This window comes from Notechis scutatus, chromosome 6 (genome assembly GCF_049901735.1).
Source record: "Notechis scutatus isolate UNSWTSFEM ecotype Mainland chromosome 6, rNotScu1.2, whole genome shotgun sequence".
Classification (NCBI taxonomy): domain Eukaryota; kingdom Metazoa; phylum Chordata; class Lepidosauria; order Squamata; family Elapidae; genus Notechis; species Notechis scutatus.
Window position 1 is genome coordinate 57,306,635 of NC_142014.1, and position 24,574 is coordinate 57,331,208.

General features: G+C 36.1%; 1 protein-coding gene across 2 annotated transcripts in view; it reads left to right on the forward strand.

Annotated features, from left to right (window-relative positions):
• LARGE1 (LARGE xylosyl- and glucuronyltransferase 1) overlaps nt 1-19,720 on the forward strand; it is a 360,189-nt gene extending 340,469 nt beyond the window's left edge. For both annotated transcript variants that reach the window (XM_026694958.2, XM_087968395.1), the window contains 3 exons: nt 5,560-5,706; nt 12,547-12,742; nt 18,080-19,720. In XM_026694958.2, coding sequence (XP_026550743.1) covers nt 5,560-5,706; nt 12,547-12,742; nt 18,080-18,277 — 541 coding nt within the window. In that variant the 3' untranslated portion in view covers nt 18,278-19,720. The remainder of the gene's footprint in view (nt 1-5,559; nt 5,707-12,546; nt 12,743-18,079) is intronic.
• Nucleotides 19,721-24,574: the final 4,854 nt, after the last annotated feature.

Below are 24,574 nucleotides of genomic sequence, written 5' to 3' on the forward strand. Positions count from 1 at the left end.
CAAAGTAGTCTTTTCCAAGCCTAATTGGAATTGTTTGAAACAAGTATAAAATTCTGGGAAATATATTCATCTTGATTGTTGAAATTCTCCCTATTAGTGATAGTTGTAAATTTTCCCATTTTGCCAGATCTAGCGCTATCTGCTGTTTAAGTTTGATATAATTATTCTCTTTTAATGTACTACATCTTGCTGTCAAATATATCCCCAAGTACTTGATCTTATTCGTGACCTGAATTTTCAATAGGTCTGCCAGTTCTTCCTTTTTTCTTAATAGCATATTCTTTGTCAAGATCTTTGTCTTATCTTTATTTATTTTCAAACCAGCCACCTTTCCATGTGTCTCTATCTTTTCTATCAATTTTGATGCTGTTTCTAAAGGGTTTTCTAAGATGAAAACCAGATCATCTGCAAATGCTTGCAGCTTAAATTCTTCCTTTTTGATTTTCATTCCTTTTATATTCTTTTCATCTCTAATATTTCTGTTTAGCACTTCCAAAGTTAACACAAACAAGAAAGGTGATAGTGGGCACCCTTGTCTTGTTCCTTTTCTTATATTGATAGAGTCTGTCAGTTCTCCCTCTATCATTACCTTTGCCGTTTGCTTATAGTATATAGCTTCTATTGCTTGAATAAATTTTCTAGCAAAACCCATCTGTTCCAACAGTAATAACATGAATCACCAATTCACATTATCAAATGCCTTCTGTGCATCTAAAAATATCAGAGCCATTTGTTTTTCAGGATGTGCCTCGTAGTATTCCAAGGTGTCCAACATTACTCTCATATTGTCTTTAATTTGTCTCTTTGGCAGAAATCCATTTTGATCAGGATGGATAAAATTATTTAAATATTTTTAAGTCTTTCTGCCAATATTGAAGCAAAAAATTTATAATCTTCATTTAGTAGAGAAATGGGTCTATAGTTCTTAGTTTGTAATGGATCGGCCTCCTCTTTTGAAATAAGTGTAATATAGGCTTCTGACCATGATTTAGGTATCTTCTTTAACATAATTTCATTCATAACTTCTAGCAATGGAAGATTCAACGATTCTTGTAATGTTTTGTAAAATTCTGCCGGAAGTCCATCTGGGCCTGGTGCCTTTCCATTATTTTGCTTCTTGAGTGCTTCAGTTAACTCCATCATTGTTATATTGCTTTCTAACATTATTTCAATCTCTTTAGGTATCTGAGGTAAATTAGCATTCTGTAAGTACTGTTTAACTCTTTCCTCATCAATATTCTCTTGCATATATAATTTCCCATAGAAGTCTTGAACAATTTCCTTCTTCTCTTTACTACCATAGCAAACTTGGCCTTGGTCATCTATTAATTGCAATATTTTCCTTTATTCTTTTTCCTTTCTCAATTTGTATGCTAACCATCTACCTGGTTTGTTTGCGTCTTCAAAGTAGTTCTGTTTAGCACCTCTAATTGTTTTGTTTCCAGTGCATGACAGGCAAACTGAGCACCTGTGACTCTTACTGGGCTTTTTGAGGAAGTCATCAGTTCTATAAACTTTTTCAAAATGGTACTGGGTCTCACAGCTTGTATTTTCAAATGCCCCCTCTTCTTTATACCAATTCAGCCACTGCATTATCTTCCGCACTGTTTTGCCCAGTTTCCTCTTTATAATCTGTCAGTTCCTGCTGGACTTGATCTTCCAGCTCCCCAAGAATGAGATTTATCTGAACAACATTATGATCCTGAATAAATATTCCACATACTTCTTATGACTCAATCATTTTGTTCATTATTTTACTAATTCTCAATCTTATATTAAAATGTTATTAAACTTTAAAACTAAATTAATATGCCCATTTCCCTTTCTAATGAAATCCAAATGTTTTCAACAAGAAGTTATTTCCAAAACAATTTTGAAGTGAGATGGTTGGCAAATAAGTCTAACAAATAAATAAATAAAGTTTCAACAAATATTCAAATAAATATTTTATACATTAAATGTATTCACCTTTGCCAACATTTTAGTGGGCTTTTATTCCCCTATCTTCTGAATTTTCCCCATTTTTGTATTTTTGGACAGATAATTTCACTGCAATTTGTTTAGTGCAAAAACAAAAAAGATCATTTGTGTCCAATTTCTGTGGTTCTGAAAAGCATGAATTTTGATTGGGTCATACATAATTAAAATCAATCAATATTATCACAGTTCATCTTAAAACACATATTTAGAAAAAAGACTTTTGAAGGAAAGTTAAAAAAATAAACCAGTCTGGAGGGAGGACACTTTTACTAAAAGCAAATATTTATGTACTAACTTAGTACTAATCTTCTTGGGCATTGTATTAGTAATAACTAAACAGCTCCCTAGGTTATAGTTAGACTTGTAAGTTGGCCCATATGAAGCACCTCTTTGGACAACTTCTGAACAAAGCTTTCTACAGCACACACAAAAATAAATTTAAAATGGTGAAACAAAACTGAGTCAGCTTTTAAAATGTCTACATTTAATCAAATTTAGCAATATGAATTGTTGACTATTTTTAATTAAATAAATTGAAAAGATTGACATACATTTAGAGAAAGTGATTGATAAAGTAAAGAGACGAATTTCAAAATATTTTGTGTAGATATGGTCTTAAAAGTTGGTGGTTGGCTGCAATAAAAGAGGCTTGTGATGGAAGTTAGGTATGTTTATGCATGAGAATAAATGTAATTCTTAGTGAAAGGTTCAGCAGTGTTCTGGGACTGTATATAAATAAAAATGAGCAGGGAGTAAGAAAACTATGTTTGGTTATTTGACTCTTTAATATATTTATGTATAAAGGTATAAGGAATGGTTGTGGTGAAGTGAATAATGATGCAATGAGGATTATGGTCCTGAAAATTAATATACTGAAAACCAACATAATTGCATTTAACAGGGGAAATTGAATGAATTATTGTAAGCCATTACGTAAATAGTGAAAAAGCTAAAACATATAGATGGATTTGTGTAAACGAGTGGATGGTTTACTGAAAATTGTGGGGGAGAGAACAGAGATATTTTAATACATGGAGATATTAATAGAAGGGTTGTGGGTAGCATGTGGTCCTTTGTACTGCACAGAATTAATATCCCCCAACAGAAGCAAAAGTATCTAGTTATAAGACTGTCTGGCCATCTTGTTATTTTAAAATGATAAGTGGATGTGTCAAGAAAAACGAAGTAATTTGAATGCATTGGAAGTGGGGTACTTAAGTTGTACAAAGAAGTAAGGTCAAGAATAAATAAATACTAAAGAATGTAGATTGAATATAATGTTGAATATATGTTGGACTTGTTTGATCATATAGAAAGAATGAAAATAAAATCACAAAACCAATATATGAAGAAAAGCTGACTAGGTCAAGATGAGAGAGAAGACTCAGTTGTGGTTGGATGAATTGATGAGATGCTCAAAAAGAGAGAAACAGATAGTTTAAAAAGCAAAAGGCAATTATGAAGCAGCATATGGTCTTGGTGTTTTCTATGCTTTGCATATTTATCCTAATCTATAATTAATAGTGTGGTGATAAGTATGTATGTAAGTATGGTCAAATATGCTACAGGGGACATCTCTGTTTCAAACAGCATAAGAGGGCAGGCCTTTCTTCAAAGACACTCTACATTTGAAGGAGTGTCAGTCAAAATCTAGTTTCAAATTAAAGAATTACAGCAAAGGAGACAAAGAAATTAATTTCCATCAACAATGAGAAATTAAACAACATATGAAATCTATATCTTTTTAACCCTCTTTTGGAGTAATATAGATTTTTTTTCCCAGCAGTGCAGAAAAGGGCATTTTATAGCTAATATTCATGCTACAACTTGTTTTCAAAAATGGGTCTAATCACTAGTCATTAGTCATTCTAGTGAGGCAGTACTTGTGTTTTCCTGGAAAACTCTGGGAGTTTGGACCAGTAAGAGTTCCACTTAGGTTTATGAGTATCTGTTGCCCTGGAGAACAGAAGTGTGACATTATAAGGAATATCAGAAACTGTGTCAGTCAGATTATTGGTCCACCTAGCCCAATATTGTTATAGTAATGTTTAAAGATTTTTTCCTCTGAAAAATCTTTCTGCCTAAGCCAATGTAAGCAGTGTTTCTTTTAAAAAGTTCTCTCAAGACCCATTTCTACTTTAAAAAAATTATGAAGGACTCCAAAAGGGCTTTTGTTTGATTATAAATATCAATATTTAAAATAGACACATTTGCTGTCACTATCACTCCCACAATTATTTGTTGGGACTTTAATATTACATTATTTTTTTAACATTAACTGACAAATAATTTTGATTTCTGGGACCACTGAGTGGTTCCTGGAGGAACCCCAGGACTCCTGGGCCATGCTTTAACAAAGACTTCTCTGTAGAATTGACAGTTTGTACAGTTTGTAACCATTTTTCCACCCCTAACTAGACAAAATCAAGTCATTTCTGCATTAACTCATTTGCTCTACCAGCAAACTATGGCCCTCTCCTGTAATGATCATTATTCCTACTGCATGGGATCTTATTTTTGACTCCTATTTTCATTGAGCAAAATAAAATCCTAGAAGTCTATTATGACAGCTGAAGAACTTGAAATGATGGTCTGTCCATGAAACGACTATGAAGGCACATTAACTGGCTAAGCCCAAGAACACTTAATGAGACATAAATGACTTTGGTATTCCTCCTCCTTGCTTTACCATCTTGTCGGTCACACCAAGTTCTGTGTTGAATCAACAGAAGAAGGTACCACTTAAACCTGGGGGTGGAATTGTTAAGAGTGGCACCAGCACTGAATAATCTTGGCAGCTGGAGGAGGTGGATAATAAATTATTATTTTTATTTAGAAGCAGTTCCCTGGGTCAATTAGAATTGATGGAAGAAGAGAGAAAAAAAGGAAACAAAGAAAAAGTATCCAAAACTTATAATAGGAAGCTGACAAAATATAGTAACCTTTTACACAGTGAAAAAGAAATGTGATTCAGACACTTCAAATAATTTTCAGAAAAGTTTGTCAGTCATTTAAAGCTAATAGAAAAATCCAAATTTTAAAGTTTATTCAGAAAAATATTCCCCAAGAGACGTGAAAGTGAATCTTATTCCATTTTCACATTGCTGTTTGAGAACTTCAGATAGGTTAGACCACAATTCTGCAACTCATCTCCAGCATTGCCAAAGGGTGGCTGATAATTCTTATAGGCAAATACATCTGAATATAGATTGGGGAAATAAACATATGAATGATGAGCTTTTAAAAATTCAAACAGAAAAAATAAAAATCTTACTTTTCACAGTTGGAGCAGTGCTTTGTGAATGTTATTTACTACAGAACAGAATCTATTGGTGGGGTTTCTTATCAGGGAAAGTAGAAATTTTCTTGGTAGCTGTAACTAAAAATATCTGCCAATTGTGGTTTCTGTTAATGCAATTATTAATGTATACAAAATGGCTTTGAATGTAAATGAAAATTTAAATGACAACCAGATATAGCATACTCTGTGGAAAATAATATAATTCAGTTGTAATGCTACTTTCTTCTAGAAAGCTAATTTAACATTCAGTTGATTTTATTTGCTGTTTTTTTTTTCAGGAAATCTGTTGGCCAACTTGACTTAGCCAATACAAGAAAAGCTCTAATTGTACCTGCTTTTGAAACTCTCCGCTATCGCCTCTCTTTTCCAAAGTCAAAGGCAGAGCTGTTATCTATGTTGGACATGGGAACACTCTTCACATTCAGGTATTGCATGTATTTTATTTAATTCATTCAAAAAATCTGCTCCCTCCCTCTCCATTTTAAGCAGTTGGGTATAAAAGAAGGCACTCAGTAGTGTACATTTAAAACATTCTAAACCTTAGTTAGAAACGTGTTTTCATGCTGCTTGTTATTACTTAAAATGAGAAATCCATTGTTTCCATGAGATTTAAGAGGTTGTCTAGAGGTTTAATTTGAAAGGATTAAGATTGGAGAATTTGAGACAATAAACCACAGGAAAAAAAAATTTTTGGAAAGGCTTTGTTTTTTGGAAACAAAGGATTCTTTGTTATTCTGCCTGAGTTCCAATAGGAAAGAAAACAGACAGACATCATTCAAAGCTCCATTTTTTAAAAGGACAGCAAAACAGGCAGTATTTTGGATGGAGGGTGGTTGCCAGGTAGATATTGTATTTTTACCATTAGGACTCTAAATTCAGTAAGAAATCTCTGAGAGAAGATTGCTGGGGACCTGGTGGGAAATTGGTTTACATCTTCTGAAAATCCTCCATCTTCTTCCCCTACCAGAAGGACGTAAGTGGTTATGACTGTGTCTCTCTTAATAGATCAAAGTGACTTCCAAAAAAATAAAATACAGTAAAAATCAATAATAAAAACATTATTTAAAATGAGTTATAGAACACTAGAACTAAAACAATTATCCTTGAACAATAAACTATTTAATATTACAAAGCTTCAGTAAATATGTTCTTTTTGTTCCTCATAAACAAGGAACAAGTGTCAATTTATAACAATGCAATGCCCCCCCCAAAAAAAGTCAGATAACCAGCATCCCAAATTCAAGACTTGAATGCCATGCAATGGGGGTGAGGTCCTGTCCTCCCAACTGGTCGAAAGCCTGCAAATGTGAGTGGATTAATAGATATCACTTTGGTGGAAAGGTAACATTGAACAGCACTGTCTCAATGACCTTGAAGCAAAGATGAGCACCGCTCCTATAGTCAGCAATGAATAGCAATGTAATATTCCTTTACCCTTTTTTTAATGTGTTTCAAAACCTGAGTCTCATCCTGGAAAAAGGAGAATTGATCATTAACCCATCGTGGAACAAACATACCACAGGTTCCCTATTCCCTACTTGCCGCCAGAAGTTGTGGGTGCTGCAGTACTGGAAATTTTTATGAAAAGATTGGACAACCATCTGTTTGAAATGTTATAGGTTTTCCTGCTTGAGCAGGGAGTTGGACTAGAAGAGCCCTTCCAACTCTGTTATTCTGTTATTCAAAATGGTCTTCTGGAATTGGTGGCCCTATGATCAGTTTGGGTCAAAGTCATGTACTGTAAGTCTTTATATATTGTAAAGAACAACCAGTGCTCAGTCAAACTGATTATATGAATGTTATATATGGAATCTTTCAGAACCATGCAGCCAGATTGCATTCTTAGACAGCTGCAGTTTCTGAACAGTCTTTAGCAACTATCTACTACAAGGTACTTCTTGAGTTTACCAGCATACAAATCTTTACAGGATCCATGTGGAATCTCAGACTATAAAACTGATCCTTAAGGAGGATTATAATCCCAAACATGTTTGGAACCCAGGTGCTGGAGATCCTATCAAAATGGCAATCTGCCTTGCCAGGTGCTTGAAACACTACATGTCCCTTGTTTTAGGATAACATTGCATCTCATCTATCTAGCATAACTGATCTCTGAAATATTCATTTCAAAAGGGTAGGATTCATTTGAACCTCCTGCTCTGATTGCTTGGCCTTAGTGCTTGATGAATTGTGCCCATTCAATCTAGTTTAAACAAGTTTGAACCAGAAGAAAGCAGAGTCAATTTAAAAAAAACCACTCCACCCTTTAAAAATAAATTCTACCCATATCATTTTGTAATCTGTGCAAGTAATTGCAAAGATTTATTAATTAAGAAAACAACTGCTCCATCCCTAGTTAAAAGAAAAATCTACTGGAAAATAAGATCATACAAATGTTCGTTGCAGTTTTCTGCTTTATCATCAATCAAATTTTCCACAGGCATGGAATTTACTTTCACACTGTTTGGTTGTTGGTTTTTTGTTTGTTTGGTTGGTTGTTTTTTGCATAAAGAACAAGACATCACAAAAGAGACAGAGTTTCTGAATTATCAGTATCTCTCCATATGGCTAGTTTTCACACACTTGTCTCAGTCATCTGATTGTTCCAACCTTTTCACAGCCCACATCCACCAATCAACCATTTCTAGCTTTGTTTTCAGGGTGATTTTAATAAGTTGTTAGTAACTATTGAAGGCCAAACTAATAGGGGAAAACTTGTATGACAATGATTCCTGGTCGTTCCTGTAGCATTCCAAACTTTTATTTTTATTTGGTCTCCTGTTTTCTAAAATGGTTAACTTTTTTCCCTTTGGGCATATGTGACATATAAATTAGTTTTCCATGGTAAATGTCTTCCTTTTATTTCTGTTCCAGAAAATGTTGTGGTAGCCTGGATATTTTGAGTATGAGAGCTTTGTAAAGGAGAATAATGGATGGCTTCATTGTAGATTTGTCCCAAGGGTTTTATATTAAAGTTCTGGAGATTTCCCTGTCTGTAGAGAAAAAATAAACTTTGCTCCACTAAGGTTTTGGACTATGTTAATTGCTGCTGCTCTAAATCTACTTCCAAATACAGTGCAATTACTTGCTGTCTGATTATTCAGGGAATTTTAGAGAAAGAAAGTCACATTATATAATCCCTTGTCCAAGGAGAATTTTCCGTATTACACTAATGTGTATTGACCTGTCCATGTCAACAAGTTTGAATGCAATTACATTGAGACAAAAAAAAACTAAACAAAATTGGCAATTCTCTCTTTAACTTATTTATAATCATCTTCTCTATGGTTCACTCTGGGGGAAAAAGACACTTAACAAAATGAACGCTGCTACAATGATTTTAGAGAACTTCTGGGAAATATCAAGGAATGAACCCACACATACACACATATCTCATAGTATTTATTTTCTTTATTAATTGCAGCTCTGTTCAGAAGAACTTGATAGAATAGACACTTATATATTGCTAGAACAGGCAACAAATAATATATTGATAAATTAATGAAATCTCCCCAGATTCATTGTAGAACTGTGTTGGGAATTTAGATCTCTCAAGGATTCTATAGGGCTGTAGCAGAAATGAATTCTCATTTTCTCTTCACATATTATTAGAGTAATGATTAATATTCAAACCAGAGATAGCATACTTCTAAAAACCAATTATAGTGGAACAACAATGGGAGGGTGACGTATCTCTATCACCTTAGAGACAACTTGCTGGCCTCTGTAAGAAACAAAAAGCAGAACTAGATAGGCCTTGGCCTTACCCAGCAGGACTATTCTTCTTACCATTTCGTCTAGTATCCAAGGAAATAATAAATATCCCAAATAAAGAATAAATACAGATACTCCCTTTATCCTCTGATTTCACTAAAAGTTATTAGCATATTACAATAAGTATTATTGAAATGTATTTTAATTAGATTTTTATCCTAAACAGAATAGATAGATTTCCTTTTTGAATGATTTGGAAGCATTGGGCCCTATCCAATGCAGTTCAGTGTTGAGAAAAGTAAAGTCTTGCACTTAGGCAGGAATAACCAAATGCACGGGTAGAACAGGCAGTATCTGGCTCAACAGTAGTAACTATGAGAGTGTTCTAAGTTTTCTAATGGACAACACTACTGGCTCATACTTACCACTTAGGTATAGCCAGCGGTGTACTACAGGTGGCAAAAAGGCTGCATCAGCATAGCAATAAGATTACAAGAAATGTTAGTACCGCTCTATATTGCACTAGTGAGGCCAAACTTTGAATATTGTGTCCAGTTCTGGCCACCACAATGCAAAAATGACGCTGAGAGCCTAGAAAGAGTGCAGAGAAGAACAACAAAGATGATAATGGCACAAGGACCTAAACCAAATGAAAAACAATTAAGGGAACTAGGTAGGTATGTCTAGCCTGTCAAAGAGTAGGATTAGGGGTGACATGATAGCTGTCTTCCAGTACTTGGTGGACAGGTACAAAGAAGAAGGGGTGATTTATTTTCCAAAGTACCTGAGGAAAGGAAAAGAAATGGATGGAAGATCATTAAAGAAAGATCCAAACTGGAATTAAATAAAAAAATTCCTGACAATGAAAACAATCAATGGATCAGCTTGTCTTCTGGAGTTGTGGGTGCCACATCACTGGAGGTTTTCAAGAAAAGATTGGATGTCCATTTGTCTGAGATGGTATAAGGCAGAGGTCCCCAATCCCTGGGACACAGAACAGCACCAGTCCGTAGCCCCAAGCAAGCAAAGCCTCATCCACACACATGCAGATCCAGGTAGTGCAAAAACTATGGAACCCCCCCCCCCCAGTCCACAGAAAAACCATCCTCCACAGAACCAGTCTGTGGCACCCAAAACGTTGATGCCTGTTCTGACCCAGCCAAAATTCCCCGAGAGCAAACACAGATAAACTGAAATTTTCACAGCTTTAATCTACAAATAAACCTCTTTGTAGATAACAGATGGCTTGCAGCCAGTTAGTTCAATTACAAAAACCTTGGCAGAAATCTTCCAATAAATCAGAGTCTGTAATCACCACACTAAGTCCTTTGAACTTTTGCCTTTTGCAAAGGCAAAAGCCAGTTGAAACAAGGCTTATATTCCCTAGAGGGAGGGGCCATTACATTGCATCCTTACTCCCGAGTTGTCTGTGCAACTTCAGCTGTTCTCTTCTATGAATCATCCTGCGCTCACGCGCACTTAGCACAGGCTCTTCTGAAACCTCCTCATCATTGCTGCCAGCCCCCACCATCCCTGAAGGCAGCAGTCTACTCCCTGATGGTCCCGACCCCTCCTCCGAGTCCTCACTCTCCTCCACCGTCTGCACCTGCTGCTAGCTAACACAACAATGCCTGCTGGCAGGGGGTTAGATTGGGATACCTCCAAGGTCCCTTACAGCCCTATAGATTCTTTGTATTCTTATCCCACATATGCTTTTTCTGTGAGCATAATCATAGACCTTGAATCAGATCCTTTAGATTCCAAAGTTAAATCAAGTCAAAATTTCAAGCTGAATATTTCCAGTATTTTCATGGAGGTCTCTGATATTTAAATGAAATCTAGATACAATACCAAGTCTGTCTGACTATATTGGGTTTTAAAGTAAACATTGGAATATGGTATAATATATGAACAAGTGATGTAATGGTGTCCTGATTTAATCAATAGATGTGTGGCAGTAGCCAATATCATTCTAGAATGACATAGCGAGCACAATCTATTCTCTCATATGCCTGTTTTTTTTAAAAAAAAGTTTTTTTAAAAAAATAATGACTGGTTTATTATATGTTTACTATGTATAACTTTGTTGTACATTGCCCAGAGAGGGGTGGCCATATAAATTTGATCTATAAATAAATAAAAGTAGGAGAAAAGTATTGATCATTGTCTTAATGGAAGAATAGTAGCTGTGCTTGAATAGGCCTTGCAGTGACATGGGTAAAATTAACAAATTATAAAAGGATCCTTTCTTGTAAATTGAATTGATTGTCTAGATGAAATCGTGTTGATGACATATGGCAACAAAACAATAGCTTTGATGGCACTGATAATATTTGCCTAGGCTTTTATTTAATGCTCGTATTGATCTAAATTTCTGCCATGATGACAGAAACACCTCCACAGAATTCTGCATGCCTTGAAAACAAAATACTAAATTACAAAGAAAAAAAACATTATAACTGAATGGTGGCTGAGCTCATTTACAAAGCATTTATCTGCATGTCAACATCTTCTCAAAGTACCATTTTTTACAATTTCGGCAATTAAATGTCACAGTCCAGAACTCCTGTAGTTAATGTTTCTTCATCAGTCATGATTACTTGCTTTCTGTAATTATAGAAAATATCATTTTTCACACGGAAGCCTGGGTGGTAATGCCCACCAAATATCTGACATCTTTGAGATTCTCAAAGCTGCATCCTGAAGCACGACAGTGCCTTTTTCTAAGACCAAAACCACATGGCCAAATTGCTCACTTTGCCCTTCTTTGAGGCCCATGCAAAAGTTACAAGATACTTCTCTGTGTGCTATGCATGTGCAGCAGTAGTGGGATTCAATTATTTTACTACTGGTTCTGTGGGCGTGGCTTATACAGGAGTTCTCCCAGCTGCAACTAATGAAAGGGATCAGGACCCTTTTATCTCCCATAAGCCACATTTCTCCCTTCTCTGTTCCTGTGTGCCCGAGGATGAAGAGGAGGTAGCCCTGGGTCTTCCTCTGAATGCCCAACCGGACTGTGCCCTTCCCCTGTTTCTTCCACAGCTACCGGAGCCACATTCCTACTCCCTGTCAGCTGCTCAATCTCCCCCCTCAGAATCAGACTCAATAAGGGCATGACATTCCAGGAGAAGGATACTGTAAAATCCCCATTCCTCCCCACCCTACTAACCTGCTTTCCAGCTCCGTTCTCATGCGCAGGGCAACAAAAGAAGACCCAGCCAATTAGCTGGGACTCGGGAAGCAGAGAATAGATGGAGGTGGGGCCAGTCAGAGGTGGTATTTACCAGTTCTCTGAACTACTCAAAATTTCTGCTACCGGTTCTCCAGAACTGGTCAGAACCTGCTGAATACCTGCTGATGTGCAGGAACCTCTTCTGACTTTTGTATCACCAGTGTTGTCAAGAAGTGGATCAAGCTTCTTGTCAAGTGAACAAAGCAAGAGGTGAAAGTGAAGAGAAGTGAACCAAACTGTACTTTCACAGGTCTCTCACTGTGGATTGTTTCCAGGTCATACTTCCATCAATGATTCTTTCAATCAATATCTTTTCCAGGTATCACGTATGGACAAAAGGGCATGCACCAACCAATTTTGCCAAGTGGCGAACAGCCACCACACCATATCGAGTTGAATGGGAAGCAGATTTCGAGCCATATGTTGTGGTAAGGCAGGATTGTCCAGAATATGACCGGAGGTTTGTTGGATTTGGTTGGAATAAAGTTGCACACATTATGGAATTGGATGCACAGGTGAGGAGTAGAAATTTTAGTTACAGCAATTTGTTTCCCCATTTTTTAAAATATAAAAGATACTGCTTTTATAGAATGCTCTAGAAAGTTTGCTTTCCATTGCATCATAGATACGGGAATGCACTCCTGTCCAGATTCACTAATAAGGAAGACTTGTACAGGAAATCTGAATCAGTCAATGGAACCAGAGGTTTTTCCTTGTGAGCTTTTTGGACTTGTGCTGTAGCCCATCTTCAGGGAACTTCTCTCTAGCAGAGTCTCTCTAGCACTCTAGCACACTCCTCTGGTCCCAATGACCAACCCAGATTGGATTCTGCAACATTATGCTGGGACACGTATATTCACTTTCATTTGTGAAAGAGTTGTTCACTTTGCTTTTGAAAAATTAATTGATTGATACTGTTAACAGGAAGCAGAATAGAATAGTTTTCCTAATCAACAACTCCCATAACTCCTAGACAGCACAGCCAATCGGTCTATTCTTCCTAGTTCTGGGTAATAACAATAGTGCTGAGATTTATATATCGCTTCATAGTGCTTTACAGCATTCTCTAAGCAGTTTACAGAATTGTCATATTTCCCCTAACAATCTGGGTTCTCATTTTACCAACTTCAGAAGGATGGAAGGTTGAGTCAACCTTGAGCCAGTGAGGATCAAACTGCTAGCAGTGAACTGAATTAGCAATTCTGCATTCTAACCACTGTGCCATCTCAACTTCATTTGGTTGGAATATAGTATAATTACACAGCCGGGATTCTTTCCACTTCAGAGGGTGGGGTTGTTGTTTTTGTTTTTTGCAATGTTCATGCATTGTGGGCTTCAGGTTTCCATATAAACATTTGGTGTTCCAAATTAATTCCAAGAGACAAAAGTGAAAGACCATAAAAAACTATGTCTCATGGAAAGAAAAATGTTTTTGTGCCAAATAACACCCAGTAAGATCATTCCCCTATCCAATAATCAGTTTAGCAAAAGATGGGTAACAATTAAACTGTATCCTGTGCTGCTAACCAGCACCTCTAAATTTGCAACTGGCATCTTAAATTAGCAGGTCTGCCCTACAATTAGTTCTTTGCTTTTCTACAAAACAGTTTCCCAGAACAGGTGGAAGGATACAGCTCACTCTTTGGATTACCTCTCAAGGAGCATTTATTGCTTTAAATGAGGCAAACGTTTCTCAGGGGGGCCATAGGAGGATTCATAATGGTGTCTTTGTACATACAGTGTCAGAAAGGTTAACACAGAGAATGAGTTGAAGTTGGCAAAGAACGCTAAGGACATAAAACAGTTTCTTCAAAATTCAAGAAGTAACAGTATATCTACCAGCTGTTCAATAAAAAAGATAGAATGTTAACAGATACATGTACAAAGGACAAAGCTACTCAGGTCCTCTACATTATTGTCACTGGGTTCTTTCAACAACAGTCTTAAGCAACTGGGCTTCCATGCTAAATCCAAGTTTAAATGAAGACAACTCAAGAAATTGAGTTCAGATTTGGAAACAATGCTGGCCAATAATTATGCATATGATAGTTGGGAGAGTTTTTTTTTTCTACTGCCATTTGTACTGGCAAAACAAACATCACTAACTTTCCTTTCCATGGAAGAGATTTAAAGATGTGTGGTTCCAAATTATAAAAGCTTTTTCAGGACCCCCAATCCATATTTGACAGCTTCCATCTGATATGTCCACTAGTTCAGCAGCCCCAATCTTTTGGACATCAGGGACCAGATCCGTGGAGAGGTTTTTTCCGTGGACTGGAGGGGATGTGGCTTTGTGTGCTGCCTATATTCTGCAGATGGGGCTTTGTTTGTTTGGAGTGGTCTGGTTTGGAGTGGTCTGGTTTGGAGTGGTCTGGTTTCTGGCATGCTGCAGACCAATGCCAGTCCATGCCAGCAAAGCTTTCTGGGAAATTCTGGGAGTTGAAGTCCTCCAGGCTTAAAGTTGCCAAGGTTGGAGACCCCTGCACTGGCGGATCACTGAAAGTAAAATAAAGAAAACATGTGTTTTCCTTTCTTCCTATATCTTGGACTAGAAGGGGAAAGTAACAGAACTCTTCTAACATTCATGACAGAGGGAGGGAGACTATTGTTTCACTGGTCCACTAGTGAACCTGTTGTTTTTTGTTTTTTTAAAAAAGACCAACCTTTTATCTGTCTTCCCTTCGAAAGGAATTCTGCTATAGTGCACAGTATCCAATCTGGAGTGAAAATATTTGCTTATAGTAAAAAGAAGAACTGCAGGAAGAAAAGATAGATAGAGATAATGGGACATTCCTGTCCTCAATAGATGGTTAAATGCTGATCCTATGCTCAGAGTAAGCAGGAAGTTCAGATGAGCTTTCTATCAGTCAATACTGAAGAACAGAATGAAGCAGCAACATTAAGGACTGAGAATAATTAAAAATATATATCAGAGAATGATTGTTTACTTTGAATGAGTTTACATCTCCAAGACCAAATGAATTGCTTCCTCACATAGGTAGGGGTGTGAAACTCACGTCATCACGATGTCGTCACATGATGTATCATGACTTTTTCCTGCTTTGCTAAACTGGGCATGGGCGTGGCCAGCATGTGACACATCCAGCCCGCAGGCCGCGAGTTTGACAGCCCTGTACTAAGGGAAAGGAGAAACCAAAGAACGACAGACATCTATACCAGGAAAATTCTACAAATGTCTTAATTTGAATTTCCTCTTTGAACAAGGGGCTAATCTTGATGGCGTTGATCTGATATTGACTTTGATATTGCATTCTTCAATAATTCCAGAAAAACTCTAATTTGTCAATCCTTTAAGGTAGACCAGATTTGTGTCAGTTAGCAATCTCTTGCTCTACAATGGAAAGTTTTTTCTATGAAGAAGCAATTGTCAAGATTATAAACTAGGATTGGACAGACCAAGGTTCAATTCGAGTCTTCAACTGTGGGAATGAATTGGATGGTTTTGAACCAATCATTCTCCTGTAACCTAATCAAACTCTCAGGGTTGTGGAAATAAACTGAAAGATGATGTGCACGTATACTACCATGAGTTCCTATAGTAAAAAATAGGATATAAATCAAACACAAAATTAAATGTTCAAAACATTTTGCATAGTTGGGAACAAATCATGATAACCAAAAAATTATATTGAGGAAATCTTGTTATAATGAAACAGGAATTTTAATTTTTGGATGAATGGATTGACAGTGAACAAAACTCAAGAGTTTTTTCAGAGAGAAATAGAACAGTTGAATTGAACAGTTGAATTGTCCAAGCCATTGCATATTCTTAATAAGTGTTATTTTTGTCCCTTAAAGTATTTTTTAATCCAACTAAATAAATATAGTCCTTGATTTATGATCACAATTGGATCCAGAATTTCTGTTGCTAAGTAAGACTGTTATTAAGTGAACCTTACCCAATTTTATGAGCTATTTTGCCATGGTTGTTAAACAAATCACTGCAGATGTTAATTGAATCACGCGCTCATTTAGGAATCCAGCTTCCGCCACTGGTTTTACTTGAGATAAATCAGCTGGTACAGTTGCAATTGGCAATCAAATGATTGAGAAACTGCAGTCATCATAAATATATGCCAGTTGCTTAGCTTCCAAATTTTGATTGTGGGGATGTTGTGGTGGTTGAATGTGCAAGGACTGGTCATAAGTTACTTTTCTTCAGTGTTGTAACTTCAAACAGTCAGTAAACAAAAGGCTGTAAATTGAGGAGTATCTGTATAGAAAGGAAGAACAGTGAGTCCAGTGGGATTAGCTCTTTGGGAGCCTCCTCTGGGGTAACTTGTTTATACCATAGTTAAGTTAGAATCAATATGTTTATTGGAATAAAGGATAAAACTCTGGGGTGACTTGATGGGATGGGATGGGGGGAAATAGCTCCTATTTTGTAGGGCAGGGATCCCAGTTCAAATTCCAGGCACCTCCTGTGAAAAGGACATCAATTTATGAAGATTGAGAAAATGCCTCTATTTGTGATCTGTAGAATTGTAGGCCTGCAGTTAAAATAGGGTGTTCGGCCTTGGCAACTTAAAGAGTTGTGGACTTCAACTTCTAGCATGGCTGGCTGCGGAATTCTGGGAGTTGAAATCCACAGATTTTAAAGTTGCCAAGGTTGGATGTCCCTGAGTTAAACAATAAATACATTTTTTAATCAAGTTCAATTCACAATGATGCTTAAGCTCAATTCATGGATGGGGACAGCCATGGCTTGGTATTTCTTCTCCTTTTACTCCTCAAATTTATCATAGTAATGATACCTCAGTGGGCTCTATTTTTACTGTAAAAATATGTAAGCAGTGAAGAGAAACAACTGCTCTTGGCAAAATTGGAATGACAACATAACCGAGGAAGGATGAAAGGGCAGCAGAGAAAGGCTTTGATGTCAGTAAAAGATCACTGCTTTGAAGCAGAAGGCAAAACAAAGCTGCAAAATTCTCTTAGCCCAGCTAGGAGTTGAATCTAACATTGACTTTAGATGTATCTGTATCATCAAATGTCATTCAGAAACTGAAGGGTTTCTAATCAAAGGCTTTCATTTTTAGCAGAATCCTGCAATAAATGCAGAGTGATTAATAGGGAGTTTCATCTCTCTGTAAAGAAAAGCTTCTTGAGAATTGCTTAGGTAGTTTTGGATTGCTGCTCTGTAACAGATGCAAGCAGACTTTCAGATGATAAATTCCAGGATTCAACATTTTATGCATTTCATGTAGCTGATAAGTTTCTGGTTCTATTCTAAACAAATAACTTCAGCAGAACTCAGTTCTATTTATATGTCCTGTTAAATTTCACCATAAGAATGCTCACTTATTAGACTTCTATTTGCCTTGCAAAAATGTAACTGCTCCAAATATAGTTTAAGTGTCCTCTCCTTCCCCTCTAGCACAAATTCTTGGCTTTCTTCCTTTGCCAGTCTTAGCCATGATTTAGAAACATCAGCAAACATGAGTAAATACATTTACACTGGGGTTAAGAAAGGATTTTTATTTGCGCACCATCATTTTACAAGAGTCAATGTTTCACTTACGCTTGCTATTTTGCAGTTTTTGCAATGCTTAAGGCTATGGGCGGGGGAGGAGAGACGGAACAAAAAGAAATGTGAGGTCCTTGCTCCTCTCTGAGCTTGATGGTTCTCTTGCAGATGTTTCATTACCCAACTAGATAGTGCTGATGAGGTTGGGTAATGAATTGTCTACAAGAAAAAAAATATCTAAAAGCTCAGAAAGCACCAAGGACTCCACAGTTCAACCCTGAGCTACAAATGTTCTCTTATTGGCTTAAAAGAATTATGAGACATTGGTCTTCTTGCTCACTCTTATTGTGACTGTCTTCCTCAGGAATATGAATTCACAGTGCTTCCCAATGCCTACATGATCCACATGCCACATGCGCCCAGCTTCGACATCACCAAATTCCGTTCCAACAAGCAGTACCGTATTTGTCTCAAGACCCTCAAAGAAGAGTTCCAGCAGGATATGTCACGCCGCTACGGCTTTGCTGCATTGAAATATCTCACGGCTGAGAACAACAGCTAGCACCACTGAACTCTTAATGGAAAGCAGACTGAAAAGAGGAGCCGTTTCATGTCTGTGGACCCCGTTCTTAAATTGTGGGAGACCATTGGTTGTTTTCGGTTTTGCTTTGTTTTTAAACCACATCAAACAGTTCTGACAGTAGAGCTTTGGAACAAGATGTGTCTGGACGTTGCTCAAAAGCTCCACTCATCCACCACCTACAAAACTTTGGCTTGATTGACCAAGAGGTGGACACAAAATGTACGGGGTTGGGGGACAGCACTACCCACATCTGTTGGCAGACCACAGGGTGGCAGTAACTGTGTAAAACAGATCTTGATTCTTAAAATTGCACACAGATCTTCTTTGGAATATAGGCTTTCATGTTACTATTTAATAATATCACAGTTTTTTAAAAAAAGAAATGTAAAGGAAGGTCTTCAGATTACTATCCTGTGAATTAAATGAACAAAAACAGCCCCTACTTCTCCTTATTAAAGGAATTTGCCTATGTCACACAACTTTTGTCTAACCACAGAGAATACTATACAGTAAGCTGAACCAGACTTTCCCGTCAGATGAATGGGAATCATATCCAACCAATGGGACTTGTGATATATTATATTCTGAATATTCACAGCATTGTGTATGCACTTCTGTGGCATCACTCAGTCATTGCTCTTATGCTGCAAGATGGACTCTTCTCCAACTCCCCACTACTGTCACCTGCTCTGTTCATATCCTCCTTTTTTCCAAACCTAAATTGCATCCTTTCACACCTCAGATGTCTGCCCAAATCTAGCCCTTCCCCCCAAGAAGATCTGTGCTTTTACTGACCTGGGAAAATATCCATCACATTCAATTTTGCTTCCATTTTATAGGTTGTTTTTGTTTTTTTGTTTTTTGAAGTCTTATTTTGCAACACAGATCAAATTGGAATCTAAAGGATTGGGAAAGAAGGATTAATATTTAATTAATTAATAAACTCAGGTGATTGGGGAAAATCAGTCCAATAGCTCTGCCACTTCACATACATTTGGTGTGAGTGGACATCATTACTAAGCAGGAGGATGGAACCACAGAATTACAGACTTTGGGGAACTAATTCAATCAAGTGTTGTTAAACTAAAACAAAATCAAAATGAAATGGTGTATTGGTGGGGGAGAAAAGAATGGAAAAATCTTGATGGTCTTTGCTTGGAATTGAATCAATTCAATTCACTCCTATTATTGTAAGTATGTAACTAAGTATGGGTGAGAACCTTGAACAAGGAACATTAACACATTGACGTGCAACCCAACACTGGATATTTTATTTTTTTTATTATTTCTTCAGTATTAATGTTGTGTTTACATGGATGGAGGAGATGAGGTTTAATGCACTACCCTTATTTGGGGCTATTTGTATTTGGTTGCAATGTTATTCAGAGAGCAGAATTTGAATAAATCAGAATTATGTCTCTCTTCCTTTCCCCAAGAATGTTAAAGAGTCTTACCAACTTCCTTACATGACTAGTCCCTGTGCATTTTGTACTATTAATTAACTATCCCATATTTCCTCTTTGGCAAGGCCAATGTGACTTCTTTCAACTTTTGTAGTAAACTGTCTGGGTTCCAAAGATTTTCCAGTATTTATGCATCAGTGCTGATCTATAACAATTACACTCAAGAGATCAAAGCTGCTACTTCAAGTCAAAAGGAGGAGAAGAATTCTTGGCTTGGGATTTTGTTCATAACTTCCAGACAAACAATAGGGCATGCTTAACATATTTCTGTTTCCTTTTCTTCTACTGAGCAATTTATACTAGAGCAGATACATCTTGTTTCTTTTGAATTCCACAAAGCTTGGGAACCACCTGGAGCTCAGCAATCTCATTGCTAGTAAATATATGCATTGCATGGCTAACATATGCGTTTGGTTCCAAAGAGACCCCAAAATCACTTTAGAGGATTTATGTTCCTATTGGCTTTATATAAGAATTTGCAAGAAAAAAAAGGTGGGAAGCTCAACAGGAACTGCATGAGAACAAAATCAGGAGAAGGAACATCAATCTGTTCTTAACATAATTAGCTCTAAAAAACAACCAAGCTAGCAGCAAATAATAAAACTTGCTCCAACATTAGTTGAATATAATACTATGCGATACCAGTAGGTGTACTGTAAAGCTGAATAAATAAGAAATGTGAATTAAGTTTATTTAAATGTCCATTTGGACTTCAAAAGCCTATAGAAAAAGCCTGAATGCCAAGACTCGCATTGCTCAAAATTTTCTGATGAAATTCATTACTCATAATTTCATACTTTTTATGTACCAAAAGATAGGCTTTGGGGGAAATACCCATAAAGTTTATTCCTGTGAATTGAAAGGTTTACATGGATATGTTTCTATAGTTTTATTGGCAAAAGTATGGAAGTCATTTGCAAGAATATTCTTCCAGGATAATTCCAGGATTGCTGCATGTTCTGGTGGTCATCATCAAATAACTAACCAAGTACATATCTGCTTCAAGATGCATATATGTGAGAAAGGTAGGCATAAGAACACATTTCCCTGTGCAAAATATTGCTTGTAAAAAGTACCTGGTTTTGGAAACCTGAATATAGCTCTTTTGTTTCTTATACAGCACAGCCTAACATAAATTGTGGTTGGTGAGAAAAGCAATAGGGTGAAAGTGCAAATGACATTGAAATAATTGCTCATTCCTAGCAAGCATTGACTAATATGCCTATAACAGAAAAATACAGAAAGACAGGGTTGGTCTGTTACTAGTTTATTCTCTGGAGGGAAAAGATTTAAGAACATATTAAAGGATGTGTCTTAGAGCAGGGCCCTCAATCCTCTGCAGTGTACAGGGACATACACAAACTTATATGAAAGCAGGCTCAAGTTTGGATGCTGCTATATTAGCGAAACATGTCTGAACATAGAATAATGAGAGAACCTCACGCATTTCATGCACCCCGGGACAGCCAGCAAAGCAAATCAGCTGCATGTGTGTGCAGATCCCTAGAGACAGCCTTCAAACAGTCATATGAGATGAAGAAAGGGGAAGCAGAATGAAGGAATAAGTCTTGACATTTTAAGCATGATCTAAATTATAGTTTAATGGTATGTCTAAACCTGTTCATTTCTCCATAGAGCATTTTCATATATAGTCAAAATGAAGGTTTTGATTGTATGAACCTGCCTCAAAAAGATAAGGACCCAATGGGCTTTGTCTTGTGTCAATTCTCCATTACACTGATATGGCTATTTTCTGAAGCATCGAGATGTAGATAAGTTATGACAAAGTTACAAGACAAAAAGAAAATATGTTTAACTATTCCACAGGCAACTTTTACCTAGCTAGTTAAGTAGAATTAAAAATCTGATTTAAAACAACTTTTCCCAACATAGGACCCTTTTAAATATGAGGACTGTTTACATTTCTAAAGTCTCACAGACAGCAATGCTGCCTGAGATATGAGGAACTGAAATCCACACATCTGGAGATCAGTCAGTTTGGAGTGAGCTGTTGCAAAACATTTCAGAACGTAGCATCTCTAATGCATTAATGTGAGATTTTTTTTTCCCTTCGCAAGTCTGCATTTAAAATGCAAACAACTTTATGTTTTGAAAACTGATATAAACAATAAAAATATCAATGACATATTGCCAAACACAGTAGAAATATTCCATGTACAGTTACCTAACATTGAGTTCCATGGACCAGTGACAAATACTTCTAAAGAATGGCATAAATCACACTGTTAATATTTTAGTACAAGTTTAACATTAAAATTTAATATTTCCTATCCTTTGAATGTGCCAGTACGCTGCATATACCTTTGAGTTGGTAGGATGTGGAAACAGTTATTGGCTTACAAAGTGTACTCTAGATTAGAGATTCATTTATAGAATAGAATGAGCATGTTTTTGCTGTAAAACTGGACTCTAGTTGTGGAACATTTATCAAAATGAGCTAGAATCAAATGGTACCACCCATCAGCAGGGAAGGTTACATGTGGGAAAAGTACAATTAAGGCTAGTAAGCTGGTTGACATTTTGACCTTGATCCAAAATAGGAAGCCGAGGTCAACATCTATTGGCCATCTGGTGATAATCATGGCATGTAGAAGATTGCAATTTGAAATGAGAGAGAAGTAAAAAAAAAAAAAAGGAAAAAAAATAAATAAAGCTATGTATTTGTGAAATTAAAGAATGAGAAGAAAATAATATATATGAATGAGTATGATCTGATCTTGTGAAGCTGATGAAAACATTCAGAGAAGTGAAGGCATAGATATAAATGAAAGGGTGACAATGTATGTCCAAATTATAAATATGCATCATATAGATTATCAGCCAGGATCCAATGAATTCTATAGTGGATGAACTAGACATGATTTTTGGAGAAAAAAATGTGCAAAATTCTAGTTGCATGTAATCCCGGGAAAAATATTTCTGTAAGGTAACAATAGGATGACTTGGAATAGATAAAAGAATACTGAAAATTGTAATCAGCCATTTGAAAATCCCAGGATGAATTAGTAATTGATAAGCATTTTCTTAAGGGAGATGGGCGATCTAGAAATATGAAATATAAATAAATAAAATTTCCATAGAAAAGGTCTGCTTGTTTAAAATATACTTTAAACTTAAGTCTATACATGAGGCAAAGAAATTAATATAAATCCAAATGAATGATTGATTAGCTTGTGATGAAAAATTGAGAGAAACAATGATATAATCATATAGTCTGGTTGTGGGACAGACTATTTTTTTGTAATCAAGATGAATTTGGGTGGAAAGGGACAAGAAAAGAAGTGAAAGAAACTAGAATGAAAGTAGAATGATTGCAGAAGATGAAATATATGAGAAGGTATTAGCCAAAAGATGAAACTCCATCAGAACAAATGGAAAAACATGAGAAATCTGTTTGGCACAGAGTGAAAAAGAAATACAGAGTGCCAGAAAAGTGTGAGATAGTATGTTGATGGTAAACATGAAAAAGAATGCTTGGTGGAAAAAATAAGGAAAATTGCTGTGAATGAGAAAAATACATATAAAAGGTCATTACGCAAAATATTGGGATGAAAGATACAGTATAATATCTATAGACAGAAAAAAGATAGCTATATAGAATGTAACTTTAAAAGAGCAAGGAATAGTTAAGATTAATAAAGGTACCAAAACATACAGAGTAATTTTGATGGAAATAAATTTTTTGGAGAAAGTTCAAAAAAATGAAATGGAAGTATAGGCAGCATATCTGGGGAAATAATAAAAAATATGTGTAATTTGTTAATGAGCAAGCTTTTTAATGTGTATGATATCTACACTAGTGCCTGACTTGAAATGATGCCATTATTATTCCCATAAATACATAGAAAGTAGTGGAAGGGACTGCAAAAACTATGACAGAATTAGTTTAAGTGTGTCTGGCAATGTGTTGGATGATAGGATGGATGGTGTAGGATTAAGGAATTTTCTATTGTGAGTATAAGAGGTTGTTTGCGGAATGTGATTAGACTAGAAATAAAGCAAATAAACATTGGGCAGTGTTAAGACAAGGATGTCTGTTCTCCCTTGGATATGTAATACATTGATGGATAACTATGTAAAGAGTGCTTGTGATAATAGAGGCATGAATGTAGAATATTTTTGCATGCAGGTAATGTTGGTAATTCTGGCTAAGAACTGAAATGATTTACAGCAAATTTTAGATTATTATAAAACAAGGAACATGGATCTTAATGTCTCAAATGCCAAGGCGATTTTGATGATTGAAGAAAACAAAATCCCTAGAGCAAATAGATGCGTTTGTAATGCCTTGATATGTTTATTAAAAATGAAAGAAAGGAGACAGATATTGCAAGGCTACTGTAAGAGGTGTAATTGCTGGTAGAAAGGTAGCAGTATGTGTAAGGGAAATGAATGTATGTTGAAAGAAGCAAAAATTGTTTTCTGTCCACTTATTTATAAGTGGCAGAAATTTGCTTATGTCAGGAGAAAGATGCCATTAAGATGAGTGCAATAGGAATTCCTAAGAAGTGTACTTTGTGAAGAAAGAAGGCATGGGTGATTAATGTGCCCTGAATACAGAAGCAAATAACCAGTGTCATTAAGGTAGCTTGGGCATAAAGAGAAAACTATATTACAAAATTACAAAACAGATATATTCACGTATTTATTTACTTACTTATTTTTGTATATACTTTAATATCCTGATCATTTTTATAAACTCTGGGCAGCTTACATTTTAAAAAATATCAAAATCATAAAATAATCAATGAAAAGCAAGCATCATTAAAAAGTAGGAAAATGACAATCACTT